Source organism: Helobdella robusta (genome assembly GCF_000326865.2).
Source record: "Helobdella robusta unplaced genomic scaffold HELROscaffold_1, whole genome shotgun sequence".
Taxonomy (NCBI): domain Eukaryota; kingdom Metazoa; phylum Annelida; class Clitellata; order Rhynchobdellida; family Glossiphoniidae; genus Helobdella; species Helobdella robusta.
The window spans coordinates 11,685,516-11,705,942 of record NW_008703570.1 but is presented as its reverse complement, the minus strand read 5'-3'; the positions used below and the strand labels follow the sequence as shown (position 1 = coordinate 11,705,942).

Here is a 20,427-nt window from a genome sequence, read left to right as displayed (position 1 = left end):
AAATTCAATTATATGATTTATTAGAAGGAGGTTGAAAATGTTATTGATAGATAAATTTCACACGGCAACTCCAACATTTTTCTTTCGTGAATTCGTTTCTTCATTTTCATTTCGTGAAAATTTTTTGAGGTTTCTCCGGTTGAATATAATTGAAGTAAATACAATTATAAAAATTACTTTGTAGAAAAAAAGAATTATGGATAAATTATGATGAATTATTAGAAAAAAATGATCTGAGCGAACAATACTGATGATGATTTCCATGATGATGATGACAACGGTCGACGACGATGATGAAACTGATGATGATGAAGATGATGACTATGAGAATGAAGATGGTGAAGACGATGATGATGATGAGAATGAAGATGATGGTTATGAGAATGAAGATGACGACGACGATGATGAAGACGAAGACGACGACGACGATGATGAAGAAGAGGATGATGAGAATTATGATGGTGATGATGATGTATGCAGATGCTGATGGCCACAGTTTTGACGATCATAGCGATGTGATAGAATCTGAATGTATGATTAAGTGGCATACATTAGTTGTTATTGTGCTGGCCTGTCAATAGCCGAACGAGCGAATGAATCACTAGCGAATGCGCCATCATCGTTGTCATCATTTGAGGGTGAGAATGAGTGTGAATGGGATTTGATGAGGTTCTACGATGTAATGTGATGTGTAAATGATGTAATTTGATGTAAGTAAACAGTAATGTAATGCAATAGGAAAAATGTGATGTTACAGGGTGAGTAGTAAAAGTTAATATGTGGATGGAGTTACGGTGTCTGAGATCTGCCTTTTTTTTAAAAATAATATTATGAATGATGGAAAGTTGTTGATGTTGAAGTGATCGTGTGGCATGACGCGACGTCTGAACATACAGAACAATATTTTTAAAGATATTTTCTGCAGTATTCTCATATCCCACAGTCGAATAAACAGGCGCGCACACACATACACTCACACACACGCACACAGACACACACACGCACAAATACAAACACAGAGAGAAATGGAATAATACATTATAAATTAAATAAACAGAATCCTTTTGCAAGCACACACCGACTGGACAAACATGAATTTTTATTTTCTATACTATTAAAAAAGTTTTTGAACGAAGAAAATCCCTTTTTTAAACAATTTAAAAAAATGCGTGTGCACACATGCATTTATTTACACAAATGGAAGCCCGAAATACACACGCACACACACACACACAGAAAAACATACAAACGTATATATGTACACGCACAAACAAACACACATATGCAATGTATATATAAACGCACATACAAAACATAGATACACAAACTATACATATATATACTTATATAGCATTATACTTATATGCACACACACACACACACACTCACACACACAATACACACACAAACCTACCTACATGCAAACAAACACGGAAACGTACATTAATAAAAATATAGAATGACATTCATAACTTTGAGAACAAAAGGGTGGGAAAATCCATGTAAGTCATGCCGTGTCATTCAACTGCTGTTGCTGCTTAGGCTGAAGATGTAATAATATTTTATCTTGCGAAATTTTCACTGTTATTAATAATAATAACAATAATAATAATAATAATAATAACCACCACCATCGTCATCATCGTCGTCATCCTCAACGTCCTCACCATCATCACTATCATTATCATCATCCTCACTATCATCATCATCATCATCATCATCATCACTATCATCATCACTATCATCACCACCCTCCCTCATCATCACCACCACCACATCATCGTGACGTCAGCATGAAAAACGAGCCTATCAGAGTGATCATTAGCACCTTTAACGTTATTGTTAATACGATTACTTTCCGTTGGTCGTCTCCATCATCATCATCATCTCCATCAAGATCATCATCATCATCATCATCACCTCCATCATCATCTCCACCATCATCTCCATCATCATCATCACTTTTGATAATTATTATCACTTAGTTGATGTTGTAAATAGGGATGCACCGAAGTTCGGCCCCGGCTCCGGCCCCGGTCAAAATCCGGCTTTTTTTTCAAATCCGGTTGAATCCGGCCCCGGCCGGATTTGGTGGCCAGATTTAGGGCCGGATTTAAGCGTCTATCTATTTTAAAAATGTTAGAAATAGAAACAAAATTTTTATTGAATTCAATTAATTTTATGTCAATAAGTTAAAGGCTAAGGCTAAGCTTAAGGCATACATGACACATAATAACAACATCACTAATTGTGAGGTGATCTGGACAATTTTCTTTATGCTATAACATAGGTTATGCATAAATTATAAGCTGATCTTTGTGTAAAAGAATTTGTGCACGTGTTTATACTATATATTGATAATTGCACATGACGTATCATATAGCTACATAATATATATATATATATATATATATATCTTTATATATATATATATATATATATATATATAGAGAGAGAGAGAGAGAGAGATACATAAGCACATAATTTAAGAACATGGTATGTTAAAAGTTAGGCTAGGTATACATGACACATAATTACAACATCACTAATTGTGCGGTGAGCTGGACAATTTTCTTTGTGCTTTAACATGGGTTATGCAAATATGCATAAATTATAAGCTGATCTTTGTGTACAGAATTTGGCGTATCACATAACTTATTCATATATTTGAATTAAATAACTATTTGCTTGGTGTTATTTTTTGATGTTCAACATGTAGATAACCGTAAGTGTGAGTATTTTTCTAACGTATGTAAAATGGTAACTAAAATCCGGTCCCGGCCGGTTTTTGAATTTTAAATCCGGCCAAGTCCGGCCCCGGCCGGATTTGAAAAACCTGAATCCGGTGCATCCCTAGTTGTAAATGCATGTTTTGTTTTTGTCGTCGTCGTCGTTGTTGTTGTTATTGCATATTTTGTTTTTGTTGATGTTATTATTGTTGTTGTTGTTGAGTATTTGGTTTTTTTGTTGCTGCTGTTCCATTATTTGTTGTTGTTGTTGCTGTTATTGCATCATTTGATGTTGTTGTTATTGTTTATTTTGTTGTGGTCGTTATGATTATTGTTGTTGTTAATGTTGTTGTTGTTGTCGTCGTTATTAATGTTGGCATTGTTGATGTCGTTGGTGCTGTTGCAGATGGTCGTTTTATAAAAATCTTGTTAATGTCATTGAATTTATTTTTCATTGTTGTTGTCCTGTTATAACTTATTATTATTGTTATTATTATTATTATTATTATTGTTGTTGTTATTATTATTCTTATTTTGCAGCGTCCGAAAATGTCAACTCTTCATTATCGTTATTTGTTAGGGGGATATAGACGGAGAAATTTATTTTTCTTTGCACAGTCGGAAGAAAAATTTATTTCTCTATGCTGCATAGACGACGAATTGACACGGGCGAAATTGAAATCATTTCATTTTGTTCTTATCCCACGACACGATTCTGTAGGTGTTTGTCAAAAATTTGCTGTGGTAGTGGTGATGATGATGATGTGATATGGTGTGATAGTAGTGATGATGGTGTTAGTGATGATGATAATGATCATAATAATAATGATGATGATAATGATGATGATGAAGATGGCGATAATAAAATTCAAGTGATAATTGAAAATAAGATCGGTGCGATTAGCTAGAGATAAGTAAGCTTTTTTGCCGGAGTTTTGCGGCGCTAATGCTTACTTTAAAATTGTATATCTCCATTGTATATTATTAATGGTTTGTATTAAGTTTGTATATCTCCATTGTATTGTTTTAATGGTTTGTATTAAGTTTGTATATCTCCATTGTATTGTATTAATGGTTTTTTTTATTAAGTTTATATATCTCCGTTGTATTGTATCAATGGTTTATATTAAGTTTGTATTTTTCTATTATATTGTATTAATGGTTTGTATTAAGTTTGTATATCTCCATTGTATTGTATTAATGATTTGTATTAAGTTTGTATATTTTATATATCAATGATTTATATTTAAGTCTGTATACTTTCGTTGTATCAATGTATTAAGTTTGTATATTTTTGTTGTATTCATGAATTGTATTAGTTTGTGTACACTTTTGGTTTGTATTTTTTGTTTTGTACAAATATTTGTACTAATGCGAGCAATCACGCAACGTGATGTTGGCGATTTCTTAATTCATTTGCTAGTTTCGTGTCTTTTCAGTCTGATGACGTTGTTGTTGTTGGTTTTCTTTCTGGATACTTTTGTTGTTGTTGTGGTTGATGTTGATGATGTTGTTGTTGTTGTTGCTAATGTTGTTGTTGTGGTTGATGTTGATGATGTTGTTGTTGTTGTTGCTAATGTTGTTGTTGTGGTTGATGTTGATGATGTTGTTGTTGTTGTTGCTAATGTTGTTGTTGTGTATGTTGATGTTGTTCATTATGGTAATGTTTATTGTTGTTGTTGTGATATTGTTTGTTCATGTGTTCTTTTTGATTTGATTTGTTGGTTAGAGTTGTTGTTGTTGTTAATATGGAAGACTCGCTATGGACCGGGATATTGTATCAGCGATACATTCTTAGTGTTGGCTTTGAGATCGCAGATACTTTCTAGACAAAAAAAATTAGATATTCGAAGCCAAAACTTTTGAACGTCAAGTGGCTATATTTTAATCATTGGTCATATCATAGTTCGAAGTAAAACGCTTTAAATTATGTATACTATATATATATTATTAGTGTATTGTCAACATTGCAGTAGTTCGTACACGGTGGTTTTCTTATCTCATGCTGCTGGCTATTTTATTAATTATTATTATTACTATTATTATTATTTCTTTTATTAATATTTTCCCCTTACGCAAGATGGAGTATTGTTCAATACATTGAGTCATAAATGAAAAATGTTGGGTCTTGAAAAACAAAAATTGTTTTGTGTTGTTGAAATTGTGGATGATTAATTGTGGGAATGTTGTTGTACTTAACGCTGTTGTACTCTGTGTGTGGAACTCCTTGTACTTTCATGTTTGACTTTGCATGTGTGACATTGTATGCGTCTGTGGGGCTATGTGCTGTACTGCTTTTGGTATTGTATGTAGTTTTTATGTTGCATTGTGGGTTGTACTGTGTTTTGTACTATATGTTGAACTGTATGTCTTACTGTACTTTTTAGTTTTTTGTTTAAGTTTGTTGGAATAATCGTTTGTCATCATTCTCATCGCCATCATCGTCAGCATTGGCATCTTTATCATCAGCAACATCGTCTTCATCATCACAATCAAGAGACACTAAACATTTTGACATTATTTTTTCATATTTAAAAATTCTTCTCATTAAGTTGTGCAATGTAAATAAGCAATATCTACTTTTTCTTTCTAGAAAGAAATGACTTTTTACCGACAAACATATCAAAAAATAACAATAAAAAAACCAAACAGTTTATAGTGAATAACGAAAAAACGAATTTATGCGACTGGGGATCTTATCAGGTTTCAAGTTTACAACAGAACCAAAAATATCGATTGTCAAGATTATAATGGTAAAAAACTTAATTACACGTAATTAATCGCGTTAATTAACTAACTGACTATTTAATTAATTAAATTTTTTCGATTTTTAATCTAAAAACATCATCATTCTGGCCATCCAGACAAATTTAGAATAATCAAATTTAAAATAAAATAAAATAAAATTTGAAATAAAATGAAATAAAAAAGAATATCGTGTTTCCAAACGTGAATGAAGTTGTACTACTTAACAGAGGATCAAAACTTATACAATACGAAGCACTGGCTCTAAAAAAACATTACAAGTACAAAATGATTTCTGCTTAGTACCGTCAACAGTACTGTTTATTGTGGTTCTATAGTTTTGTACTTGAGTTATGTACAACAGTTTTTTTTTAATTCCATTTATTCACAAAAAGTGAAAAAGTCAGCCTAGCAATAAATGCTTATCTAGGGTTGACTCCCATAAAACAAGAAATAACATAGTAAGTAATCAAAAAAAATAAAAAAAACACAATAACATAAATGAGTAAATAAATGTCTTTTAAATTCTTCAATGTTCTTAAATTTTCATGAATAAACTTAGAAATAAAACATCGATACATTTAAACTTAAAAAAATGAATAAAATTAAGAATAAAATACTAATACATTTAACTTAAACAATTCAAAATTCAAGTTGTAACAAAATAGCTGATAACATCAAAGAACTTTTTGTAATTGTAGGAATAAAAATTGTTGTAATAACCAAAATAATATTACAATAATATTAATAATAATAACAACAATAACAACAACAACAGAAACACAACAACAACGACAACAAAAACAACATCAACAACAACAACAAAAATAATAATAATGTTATTATTATTATTAACAATAATAATAATAATTGTAGTAAAAACCGTAGTAGCGGAAAGCTAAATAATGTTATGAAGAGTTGAAATGTTTTTGCGCCTGAGGCAATTTGTGCTGAAATTGCTCATAAAAATGTTACATTTGATTGATGTTGCAATTCTGTCTTTTTTTTTGTGTGTGTGTGTGGTTATATGTGTGTTACTGACTGTGTGTGTGTGGGTATCTTTGTGTTTTTGTGGGTGTGTGTATTTGTTTTTGTGATTGTATGATGTAAGTGCGCTTGTATGTGTATTTTTGTGTATGCATGTCTGTGTGTGTTTGTTTGTTTGCTTGCGTGTGTGTGTGTATGTGTGTAGTGTGTACGTCTAGCCACTATTATTACCTTCATGTCACTACTTTAATTGCACCCTGTATCAAATATGTCGACTGTGAAACGAATTTTAAATTAGCAAGTAAGAAGTAATGAATGAATGAGTGAATGAATGAATGAACGAATGAATGAGTGAATGAATAAATGAATGGACGAAAAAAAGTATAATCTAATGACCAAATGACCAAATGAATGAATGAATAGAAGGATGAATCAAATGAGTGAATCGCTAAACGAATGAATGGATAGATAGAAGAATGTATGAATGATTGAATAAATGAATGAATAGATGGATGAATGGATGGTTGAATGAATGAATGAATTGATGGATGAATAAATGGTTGAATGAATAAATGAATTGATAGATGAATGTATGAATGAAACACGTGATTGATGTTACGGCATGTGTTGCTGGCCATTACCTTTATGATAATTGCATGCCTTATCAAATATGGCGACTGCGAAATGAATTTCAAATTAGTGGAATGGTGGAAGTGTCAGTATATAAGTAAATGAATAAATGAAGGAAAATGAATGAATGAATGAATGAACAAACAAATAAATGAATGAATGAATGGAGAACGAATTAGTCGGTTACTACATTGGTACTCAGGAATTTTTTTCGTAAAGAATATTTTGGGTGTTGAATTAAAATGGGCCGTTCGGTATAAATTTGAATGAACGAACGAAAGAACGAATAAGTGAATGAACGAACAAACGAATGAATGAATGAATGAATGAATGAATGAATGAATGAATGAATGAATAAATGAACAAAAGAACGAATGTTGAATAATTGTTTTCAAGTGGTACTCGGCGTGGCACGACAGGTATTTGATTGCGTTGACAGCCTCATATCAATTGTCATCAGAGATATGCTTAACACTTCCTATACCATTTATGATGGAGAGGAAGATGATGATGGTGACGACGACGATGACGATGAAAATGACAAATACGGAGCAAGCAAGCAGTCACTGTCTAACTGCCCTGTGAACCCCACAATAGACCTGTGGCGAAACCAGACGGTGGTTGCTGATTGGCTCGGGCCTCGCCTGAACCTAATATAAATTGGCTGAAGGGGCAACAGCAACATGATGATAATGACGAATGTTGATGATGAGGGTCATTATCGCAATGATGAAAACTCAGCGTTGATGATGATTGTAGGTTGGATAATAATTAGAATAATTAAATTAATTGTTCAAGTTATTAAAATTATTAAATTAGAAGCAAATCAATTATTTTTAAATTACAAATTTTCTTAAAATTACTGCGGAAAAAAATTTTGAAAAATAAATTTTCGACTGAAAACGCAAAAAACCTCAGCAAAACTAAAACATGAAAGAATGAAAGTAGAATTAATTTCGGCAATCATTTTCATGCTGAGGATTTTCTTGATGACGACGACGATGATGATGAGATGATGATGACGACCATGAAAAGATGACGTTGACTTCAACAAAATAAAAAAAATGACAACACAACGATGGCAACAACATTGAGCATGATTTCACGGTGACGAACATGACAGTGATGAAATGACGTCATCGTTGATAAGCGATGACGTCACGATGACAAGATGATAATGATGTGGTGATGATGACAATGAAGAGTTCGTACTTTAGTATCCGAAGCACACAGACAGACGCACAAGACAATCAATAAAAATCTATCCAAAATAAATGCTCTCAATTGTTTTTTGCTCGTGTTCGTTGTTGTTTCTGTTGAGTAGGTCGGCAGACATGGTGGAGAACGAACGAACGAACGAATGAATGAATGAATTACTATTATCATTAAGATTATAATCACCATCATCATCATCGTCTTCGACATTCAACATGAAGATCTGTCGTTTATCTGAAGTTACGCCAACCTAAACAACGGTCATGAAGATGTTGATGGGACATCCTTAGATGATAAATATGATGATAACGATGGTGATGATAGTAATGAGAATGATGATAACGATTGTGATGATGGTGATAACGATGGTGATGATGATGATGATGATACAAATAAATAAAAGTAGAGTTAGTCCCGATAACATATTCTTAATTCATCCATGAAGCAAATTTTTTTTCACATAAATACACACCCTCATATTTTGTCTCACTAACTTGACTTAACCTAAAATTTTAAAAAGATTACGTTTGCTTTTGAACCAGGTAACACTGCGATAGTTTAATTGTAGTTCGTGAGATATGAAATACTCTTAAAACTTTCAAATTAATACCACATGACGTCGGTGATGATGGTATAATGTGATGTTATTTTTTTTTTTGACAATTTTTTTATAAAAAAAATAAATTAGCTGCACGCTTATAAAGGCGGGAGAATGATTTTGTACAAGTAAATTAATGAAACATTCAAATCTGTTTCAGTTATTGTCAAAAGGAGTTTTTATTTCCAAATCACACTCATCAACAATACGCTTAATAAAAATATTACCGATGAAAAAAATTAACAATAACAACAACATTACTACTACTACTACCACTACAACCACTACTACAACTGCTACTACGACCACTGCTACTACTACTACTACCACCACTACTACTACTACTACCACCACTACTACTACCACCACTACTACTAGCACTACAATACTACTACTACTACTACCAATAATATAAATAATAATAATAATAATAATAATAGTCACCATCATCATTACCAGCACCGACTGGTCATTTTGGCCATTCGTCAGCATGGTAACTTAGTTGGCAACTCTTTACATTTTCGAGCCTTTCATATTTATTTCCTTAGCAACCTCGTTGTGAGAAAAAAGATTTGCATAGAACTTTTTTATTATTTTTATTTTATTATTTTTATTTTATTATTATTATTATTATTGGATTATATTTAATTTTTTTTATGTTATAATCTGGTTTGTGTATTTTAGATTAAATTTGTATAATTGTTATTCAGGTTTTTTTTGCTGTGTTTTTTCTGTTGTTTTTAGTGTTTTTTTTCCAGTATTCTTTGGTCATTTTTCTACTTCTCTTTCTATGGAATGGCCGTCATGGGAACGTGACTGACTATTTGAATATAAACGTGATTTGAAAGGTGCTTTGTGAGTAATGATGATGACGATGACGATGATGATGACGACGATGATGACGACGATGACGATGAGGATAACGATAATGAAAGTGATGAAGAAAAAGAGGAAAATGAAGTAAAGTTAATGGCGATGATGATGCTTAGTAGCCGAAATTAGCATCATTGCAATCAAATAACCCCCAGTGCAAAAACCGATTTCAGGATCTCACATACACACCACAGACACACAAACACAGACACACAAACACAGACACACAAACACACCCACACACACACACCACACACACACACACACACACACACACACACACATATATATATATATATATATATATATATATATGAGTGTGTGTGTATGTGTGAGTGTGTGTGCGTTTGTGTGTGTGAAGTTAATCAATGCTAACAGCTTGCTCACTTGATTTCTTTTTCCCCTTATTCCTAGAAATATATGCGAATGTTCCAGTGGACAATTGAATGAATAATGAATGAATGAAGGAATAAGTAGATGGATAGGTGGAGGGATGAGTAAAAGTGTGGAAAGATAAAGAAAGGAATGGATGGGTATACAAATGAATGAATTGTTGAATGGATGGATGAATTGGATTAAATGGAGAAATGAATGAATTAATCAACGAACGAGTATTTGGATGTATTGGATGAATTATTGGATGAATGGTTGGAATGTTCAAGTAGATAAACAAATGAATGGATTTTTGGATTGATAAATTAGAAAATTAATAGACTAGAGGATAGATAGATAGATGGATAGATGGATAAATGGATAGTTGGATAAAATGAAAAACGAACGTAGAGGATTGTACAGCAGAATGACATATAACCTAACTTTTGGATAGGTGGATGGATGAATGGACGGATGGATGGATGAATGGATGGCTGAATGAATGGATATCATCTAATGAACATTTGATACCTTCGTGTTCGAGCACGTACAAAGAGTGCACCGAGAAAATTAACTATGCCGTACGTATTAATGAATTATTAAATGAATGAATGAGTGAGTGAATAAATGAATGAATGAATGATTAAAAAGATGAATGGATGGATAAATGAATGGATGATTGACCGCATGAAAGAATAAATGAATTAATACCTTAATAAATGAATACTTAGAACACGAACAAAGACATGAACAAAAAAGTAGCTTTAAATTGATTGAAACAAATTAAATGGAAACAAAAAATTAAAGAAAGTGACTAAATGAGTAAATTAGTGAATGACTGAGTGAATGAGTGATTGACTGATTGAGTGTCATATTTTAAACGAATGAAGTCATCTCGTCAGATAATCTGGTAGTTTTTTTTTCTGGAGGTAGTCAGTCGCGCGAGGAAATGTGGTTTCAATGCTTTTGACGATGTTGATGATGACGAAGAAGATGAAGATGATTCATCCTAATCACTTTCATCATCATCAAAATCACTACCAGTCCATTCATCATCATCATTATCATCATCATCATCGTTATCAGTTTAATCGCCGGCACCACAATTTTATCACCACCATCATCATCTCCACCATCAACATCACCACCATCAACACCATCATTCAAATTTTCATTTTTCATGGCCGATATGGTCGCATACATACGCGCAAACACAACTAGGCACACAAACACACGCGCACACAAACACACACGCACATCCACACACACACACGCACACACACATGCGCACACACGCATACACACCACAGATTTTACTGGGACTTGTTCATGTTGATCTTGTTGATGGCCAATCTGGTCATCTTACCAGTGGCCATTTCTTTCTTCAATGACGACCTGAGCACGCACTGGATCGTCTTCAACAGCATGTCCGACACTGTCTTCCTCGCTGATCTACTCATCAATTTCAGGACTGGTTAGTTGGTTGGATGGATGGTTGGATGGATGGTTGGATGGATGGATGGTTGGTTGGTTGGATGGATGGTTGGATGGATGGTTGGATGGATGGTTGGATGGATGGATGGTTGGTTGGTTAGTTGGTTGGATGGATGGTTGGTTGGATGGAAGGTTGGATGGATGGTTGGATGGATGGATGAATGGTTGGTTGGTTGGTTGGCATATTGATTGGTCATTTGAGTGGTACGTTATTTATGAGTTGTTCGATTTTTATTCAGTAGGAGTTTTTTAATAGTCCACAAACCCAACCAATAATTCCATTTTATTAATGAACGAACAAACCTACCAATCAAAAACCCAACCAATCGACAAAACAACACATCAGCCAATCAAAAACCAGCCAATCAACCAATCAACAACCAACCAATCAACAAGCAAACCCATTATCCAATCAAAAACCAGGCATCATAGCGGACAACTTTGCAGACGAAATAATTTTGAGCCCGCGGGAAATAGCCCGCCACTACCTCAAAAGCTGGTTCACCCTTGACCTCATCAGTTCACTGCCCATTGATTACGTCATTCTTTCATTCTCACCCGATGCTAACTATCAACTTTTGCATGCTGGTTAGTTGCTTGTGCGTGTGTGTCTGTGTGTGTGAGAGAGAGTGTGCGAGTGTGTATTAGTGTGTGTGTATGTTGCTTATTATCAACTTTTACATGTTGGCTAACTGCTTGTAAATGTGTGTGTGAGTAAGTGTGTGTGTGTGTATTTTTGTTGGTGTGTGTTGGTTTTTTTAAAGTTTTTCGTGTGCGAAGTCGTAAAAAAATGCATATATCTTTCTGGATTGGCCGGTGATTGTTTGGCATTTGTTTGCTGACCAACAAATTCATTCTGTTTGTTTTGAACGTTTTGTTTTCTGTTTTGTTTTTTGTTTGTTTGAAACTTCTTTTAACCAGATGACACGTAGACAATGAGTGCAGAGTGTGATTGTGTGATTGCTGCATCTTTCTTTTAATATTACTGATTCTTGTCTATCTTGGTTTTTTTCTTATCTCTATAATCGTTTTTCTTTTGTTGTTCTCAATAATTCTACTTCTAACTCCTCTACTCTTATTTTCGGGGTACCTCAGGGTTCTATCCTTGGCCCTCTTCTATTTATACTCTATACTTCTGAACTACCTCGTATTATTAATAACTTTTCTTTCTCTAGTCAACTATATGCTGATGATTCTTACATTTATACTTCTTTTCCTCCATCTAATCTCAATAGTGTTCTTCATAATTTATCTCTATGTCTTTCTTCAATTATCGCTTGGTCTGACTCTATGTGTCTTAAACTTAATCCTTCTAAGTTTGAATTAATTTGTTTTAATAAATCTAAACACTCAATAACTATTCCTCCTATTATCTTACCTGATTCTAAAACTCTTGATGTCTCTCATAAGTTTCGTAGTCTAGATTTTATCTTTGATTCTACTATGTCTCTCTCTTCTCAGATTAATAGTGTTGCTAGAAGAACTTACTTTCATCTACGTAGAATAAAAAAAATTTTGCCTTTCCTTGATGATCCTACTCTTCTCCTTCTTGTTACTTCGTTAGTCTTATCTAGGATTGATTATTGTAACTCGCTCTACTATGGTTTTACTGACTCTATACCCTATCCTTTAAGTAAAGCTTTTAACTCTGCTGCTCGTCTAGTTGCTCGTGCCCCTTTCTTTTCTCATATATCTCCATATCTTGTTCTCTTGCACTGGCTACCTATAAAATATAGAATAATTTTTAAAATTTGCACGTTCATGTATAAGTCTCAATCTAAATTATTTCCTAAGTATTTATCTGATATATTAATTGAACCTAAACGCCCCGGTTTACGATCGTCTTCTTCTTCTCGCTTTTTCTTAACTCGTGTTAAACACTCTTTTGCCAAATCTGCTTTTGCTTTTTCTGGTCCTTTTCTTTGGAACTCTCTACCTACTTCTCTGACTACTTCTCCATCACTTGCGAAGTTCAGAGCGGATCTCAAGACCCCTCTGTTTTCAAAATTCAAAATTCATTGAGGAGCGCTGTTGAACATCGCGGAAATAGCGCTTTATAAGCTAATTGATTGATTGATTGATTGATTGATTGTTGAAGAGGAAAGCAGTTGATGAAATGATAGAAAAAGCGAACGAATGCATAAATAAATGAATGAATAATTTGTTAAATGATTGATTATTTATTTGTCATCACCATTGTCGGCATCACCATCATTGTTGTAATCATCACTGTTTATTTGATTTTCTGACTTGTTATATTTTGATCGATTGAACGATTGATTGATTGACTGATCGACTGAAATGAATGAATGACTGATTGATTGATTGAAATCAGGTCGAGCTCTAAGGATATTCAGGTTGGTGAAGTTGCTGAGTCTGTTACGTCTGCTACGATTGTCACGATTGGTCAGATACGTCAGCCAATGGGAGGAGGTTATCAATCCTTGTCAATTATTCATCATGTCTCTTTGCCCTGTATTTCATCAATGTCATTATCACTATCATCGTCGTTCTCATCATCATTGTTGTTATCATCGTTGTATCACCATCACTATCATCTTTGTATCATCATTGATATCATCATTGTATCACCATTGATATCATCATTGGTTACATATCTTCCCAGTATCATCAGCGTGTTTCCTTATCAACAATGTTTCTCAAAATATACGCTATTTGTTTTTTTTGGCAATAACACTATATACCAAAAACACCAAATAACAAAAGGGTAACAATCGCTTCATTAAAAATTGTTTAACCCCAAAGACACAAAATAAATTAATTTAAAATAATTTATTATTCTCGAAAACAAAATCGTTTTATACCTTAAAAACTCTTATTTATATACTCCAATCAAATACAAAGGAATATAAATAAACACCTCATCACCATCATATCACATTCAAGCAGTGGTTTGCCATCGTTAATCACAACAAATAAACATCTAACTAAAGTGAAGAGAAAGAAAAAGAAGAGACACACATCATTCTAAACTCGCGGCATATTATATTATCGTGGGGGGTGCACTGTCTGTGATAAACAAATTTTATTACCACAGAATTCTCGCTTTTGTAAGAAATTTTTTTTCTTTGTTTGTCAGTAGGAGGGCGAAAAATGAGAGAAAAACTGAAAAAAAAACTTAAACCAGAGCAAAAAATTGTTATAAGAATAGTTGCAGTAGAAAACACATACAAAAAAATGAAAAAAAGCAAGTCGTTATCGCATTATACTATTTCATATGATATGCAGATTCTTCTTGCTATAATGATGGTTACAAACTTGGTTGCTATGGTTAGTTAGAATAAGGTTTCCATGGTTCTATAAAGTCACCGATATTCTATTGTTGTTATCATCATTTCACTGGGAAGTTATTGTGGTTTTGATTATTGAGTTGTTCCCAAAATGTGTGTGTGTGTGAGTGTGTGTGTGTATGGTGTGTGGTGCGTGTGTGTGTGTATGGTGTGTGTGTGTGTGTGTGTGCGTGTGTGTATCTATTGTTATTCGTTAAGTTTGAGGTTTGGCAAAATTGTTTTCAATGCCAGGTAGCTTTACATTCAGGAATGGCAATTTATTGTTTTGCCACTTTCAAAACTCCTGGCAGATGAAATCGAAACGAATTATCGTTAATTAATTGCTCCTTTATTTTTCTGACCTACTTGCTTATTTTATTTTATTGTTATTGTTTATTTTATAACGAACAATGCGAATTGAATAAAGATGAACAAACATGAACGAACACAGGTGAACATGAACGAACGCAGGTGAACATGAATTAAACCAAATGGACCTGAATAAAGAAATATGTTTTTAATAAAAACTATGGCTTTGATTAACTGTTTGGTTGTAGAGACGAGTTATGATGGTGATGAGAATAATGATGATAAAAATAATGATGGTATTAATAATGATAAAAATATTTATGATGAGAAAGTTCGTAATAAACTTTGATGATGGGGACGACGACCACCATGTTGGTCAAAACCTTCATGATGACAAAACAATTATGACGATGATAACTACAAAATGGTGATGACGAGAATAATTAGAAAGACGATAATAAAGGCTAAAGAGGTGATGGTGAGTAAGAAAATGATGGTGGTGATGATGAGAGGGATGATCAAAGAGATGGGCTACTGTTGATGAAAGGAAGTTCGGAGCACCATTTTAATTAAAATTGATGATGACTCGCTGGATGTTTTTTTTAATTTTGAAAATTACTCATCATCAACTCCGCCGACTGTGACATGGAAAAACAATTTTTTGTAAATAAAATTCCAGAAAAGAGAGATAGCAAAATATTTATGATGTCACGAATAAAATGGTGTTTTTAAAAACATAGATAAAAAAATAAGAAAATCTAATGTTTACCAAAGAAAGTAAAGCTTGTTTATTTAGTTATCTATGCTGAAAAGTAAATGTCGCCGTGAGAAGAAGTTTCATCTTGGCAAACAAAAAATTTGCTTTCATGCATTAATTCGTTAACCTGATGATGATGTTTAACATGTCAAACATCTTCAAACATCAAACAATAATAACTTGTTTGTTTGAAGAAGGTCTACGTATGTGTACATGTGTGTGTGTCTGTGTAGTTGTTTGTGTGTGTGTGTGTGTAGTTGTTTGTGTACGCGTGTGTGTGTGTGTAGTTGTTTGTATGTGTGTGTGTGTGTGTTTCCGGCTGTGTAGGATAGGAATATGTAGAAGAAATACACTGCTTTGATTATCGTTAAAAATTACTTACTATCATTTATAGCAATAAATGTTTCTATATTTTCAATTTAAGTTTTTAATTTAAGTTATAATTTATATGAATAATAAATATTATTATCTCCTCCATTTAAAATTTTTATTTTAAATCATTCAATTTTTTCCCATTTGATTCAAACAATGACTTTTGAATGAGGCTGGTGCTCACTGGAGCAGGCGATACTTGGACACAGTCGGCAGTCTCGTGCATCCAGCTGAAGAGGGTGGAGCAAAATATGACGGGAATATAAAATAATTACACTGAGATTTTGAAAAAGTTGAAAAATGAATGAAATCAATGATGAACGAGTCGAGTAAAAAAAACAAAAGTTTGCAATTTTTTAAATCCAAATATTTTGATAAAAACTTAATGAATTTAGTCAAGGATTTTATTGAATGTCTTGCCAAAAACTCTAATACACCACTTAAAATATCGTTTTTCCAAAATGCGTCACATGAAAATCCAATGCCAACCCATCATGTTAACGAATGCTTATATCTGCAGAGAATTACACACACTAAATTACAGACATAATAACATATTAACAATAAAATAAATATTGTAAAATGTTACACGACTTAAACATATCGGTTCTATACTGTACGTTCTTTCCAATTCAATGGCTCGTATGTGGATATATAGTACTCAAACGCGTTTGAACACACGCCCGTACAAACATATGCCCGTACAAACATATACACAGATACATTTAAAATACCCACACGTACGCACACACATACATACATGTACACACTATATACATATATATCTATGGATAGATTAATCAGCTTGAAGATATGTTAATGATGTAGGTATGTAATTATTTTTGCTTAACAACAAAAACCTCGCGATGCCATCATAATTTTTGGGGAGTGCAGTAAACTTGTTTGTTATAATCGTGCTGGAGAAACTTTTATCCATCTATTGATCTTTCCACCTATCTATCCATTCATCCATTTATTGATCCCTTCATCCATCCATCTTTCTATCCATCCATCTATCCATCTTTCCATCCATCCATCCATCTATCCACTCATCCATACGTACCACCATTGTTTATCTGCCCTTCAGGTTTCAAAAAAGTAGGTACGTACGTGTAAACCAGCAGATGAACAAGTGTGTTCTTCATTCATTTACGTCTGCTAATGCCTGGATTTTGTGTGCACGTATTTGTGTTTGTGCTGGTTTGTATTGGTACGTGTGCCTATTTCCATATCCAGTTGTACGCTTGCTTGTCTACAAGTTTGTATAACTGTAGAATGAATGTACGTATAGAATGGATATTCATTACATAGGTGCATTGAGATTTGCAGCCATAGAGTAATCATTTGATCAATATTTGAATTTTGGCACAGCGCTCGCTCGTTATACGTCCTTCACATTCACCGACATAAAACCTCCAGATCAAACTAAGGTGGAAACTACCTTTCAATTTATGACTCATTCAATATTCAACATTTTCTTTGTTTAATTTGCAAGATTTCTATTAAAATTTCTTTCATGTAGTTTGTTGCGTTGCATCTTGGAGTGTATTTTAGATTTTGCGTGTGTTTGTATGTATGTATATGTATGTATATGTGTGTGTGTGTGTATGTGTGGTTGGTCGCAAGTTGGTAGGTTGGTTGGTCAATTGGTTGATCAGTTGGTTGGTTGGTCAACTGGTTGGTCGGTTGGTCAGTTGGTTGGTCAGTTGGTTGGTCAGTTGGTTGGCCAGTTGCATGGATGAAGGAATTTGATGTGCCTTCGAGAAGTTTAATAGTCAGCACGTACATCCAAACAGAATATCAACATTGGCAACATAAAAAAACTTGATGATGCTGTTTGCTGCTGCTGACGTGATGATAATAATGATTATGATGATGATGATGATTATGATGATGATGATGATTATGATGATGATAGTGGTTATGATAGTAGTCATGAAATTTTTACAATCTTATTTCCAGTGTTGATGAGGTGGACTATGGTGATTATCTTTAATTCGTGTTAATACAAATGCTTCGGATTGCATGCAGTGATAATCAAGTTGGAGTCTGCAGCATGAATGTTGATGATGATGGTGTATATAATCTTAATGATGAAGGCGATTCACTCACTCACTCACTCACTCACTCACTCACTCACTCACTCACTCACTCACTCACTCACTCACTCACTCACTCACTCACTCACTCACTCACTCACTCACTCACTCACTCACTCACTCACTCACTCACTCACTCACTCTTTCACTCACTCACTCACTCACTCCCAGCATCTGCGATCTACATTAGCAAATGCACTCAAGCAGTCCTTAAATTATGCAAAAAGATGAAAATGAAAGAGCAAGAGAGAGAAAGAGAGGGAAAAAAAGAGAAAAGAGAGAGGAGAGAGAGAGAAAGAATGAGCAAAAAGTGAAAGTGAAGAAAACAAACAAAAAATAAGTTAATGGAAAATTAAAAATACCCGAGGGAGAAGGTGTATAAAGCAAAATCCACAGGAGAAGAAATAGGAAAATTCTTCCTAACGCCCACCACCACACCAAAACAAAATCACTCCTCCACTCAAAGTGAGTTCAGCCGCGGGAAAATATCTCGCACTTCAGAATTTTTTTCATTCATTTTTTTTAAATTTTTCAGGCTCTCGTTAAAAATTTTAAAATTGACTCGCAAAAAAAAGCGGTAATGTAGTAGAAAGTGAATGAGAAGTAATAATTAGCACGAGGTAAGCAAAAAAATACAACTACTACTACTACTACTTCTACCACCACCACTACTACTACTACTACTACTACTACTACCACCACTACTACTATTACTACTACAACTACTACTACTACCACCACCACTACTACTATTACTACTACAACTACTACTACTACTTCTACCACCACCACCACTACTACTACTACTACTACTACTACTACTACTACTACTACTACTACTACTACTACTACTACTAGTAATAATAATAATAATAATGAGAATAATAAAAAATAATAATAATGAAATTTCACTTTCCCAAAAGTGCACACGTAGAATATTTACTGTACATGGAAAGCTGGATAGCCAACATAATAACAACGGGAGGACGTACTAGTTCTATAACAACAACAACAACAACAACAACAACAACAACAACAACAACAACAACAACAACAACAACAACAACAACAACACCAACAACAACTACAACAACAGCAACAACAACAACAATAATAATAATAATTATTATTATTATATTAATAAAACTAAATACAATAATAATAATAATAATAACCATCAAGACATTCCCAATCTGCATTGGATATTTTTTTTTCGTGAACGACGATAATAAACGAATTGCAGATGTATCATGAAACTGTTTTCAGCTCAAATATCTAAAAATTAAAGGCAACACACACACACACACACCACACACACACACACACAACACACACACACACAACACACACACAACACACACACAACACACACACACCACACATACACACACACACACACACATACTCGCAGCATACGTGTTATGATGTTTAAAGGCATAAAACATAAAACTCCTAAAATATGTGCGCTTCTAAAAAAAAAGGGCTGCTGTAAATTTGGAAAGCGTGCTAGTTAAATGAGAAAAAAGCATCTTTTAACAATGAAAATAACAAAAACAACACCAACAACAACAGAACAACAACTACTGCTACTACTGTTGTTGTTGTTGCTGCTGCTGCTACTACTACTACTGCTACTTCTGTTCCACTGATATTTCTGCAGTACCACAGCAAAACCGCCACAACAACAGAAATATCACAACAAAACTTCAACAACAACAACAACAACGACAACAGCATGCACATGTAAGCATTATAGTGTAATAAAAAATTTTCCATGTTGGAATAGATGGATGAGATATAGATGGTAGCTAGGTGGGTTGGTAGGTGAGTTATAATAAATCATGTCGGTATGAGTATGTGTATTTTGTCTTTGTGCCTGTGTATCTGTGTGTGTGTGCAATCGTGTGTCTATAGTTGTGTGTGTGTGTATGTGTGTGTATGTGTGTATGTAGATCAA

General features: G+C 33.6%; 1 protein-coding gene across 1 annotated transcript in view; it reads left to right on the top strand.

Moving 5' to 3' along the window:
* Positions 1 to 11,427: 11,427 nt before the first annotated feature.
* Positions 11,428 to 20,427, top strand: part of HELRODRAFT_63471 (hypothetical protein) — a gene marked incomplete at both ends in the record, with an annotated part of 24,142 nt that continues 15,142 nt past the window's right edge. The window contains 4 exons of the mRNA XM_009011487.1: positions 11,428 to 11,623; positions 12,067 to 12,231; positions 13,979 to 14,076; positions 16,197 to 16,202. Of these exons, the coding sequence (XP_009009735.1) occupies positions 11,428 to 11,623; positions 12,067 to 12,231; positions 13,979 to 14,076; positions 16,197 to 16,202 (465 nt within the window). The remainder of the gene's footprint in view (positions 11,624 to 12,066; positions 12,232 to 13,978; positions 14,077 to 16,196; positions 16,203 to 20,427) is intronic.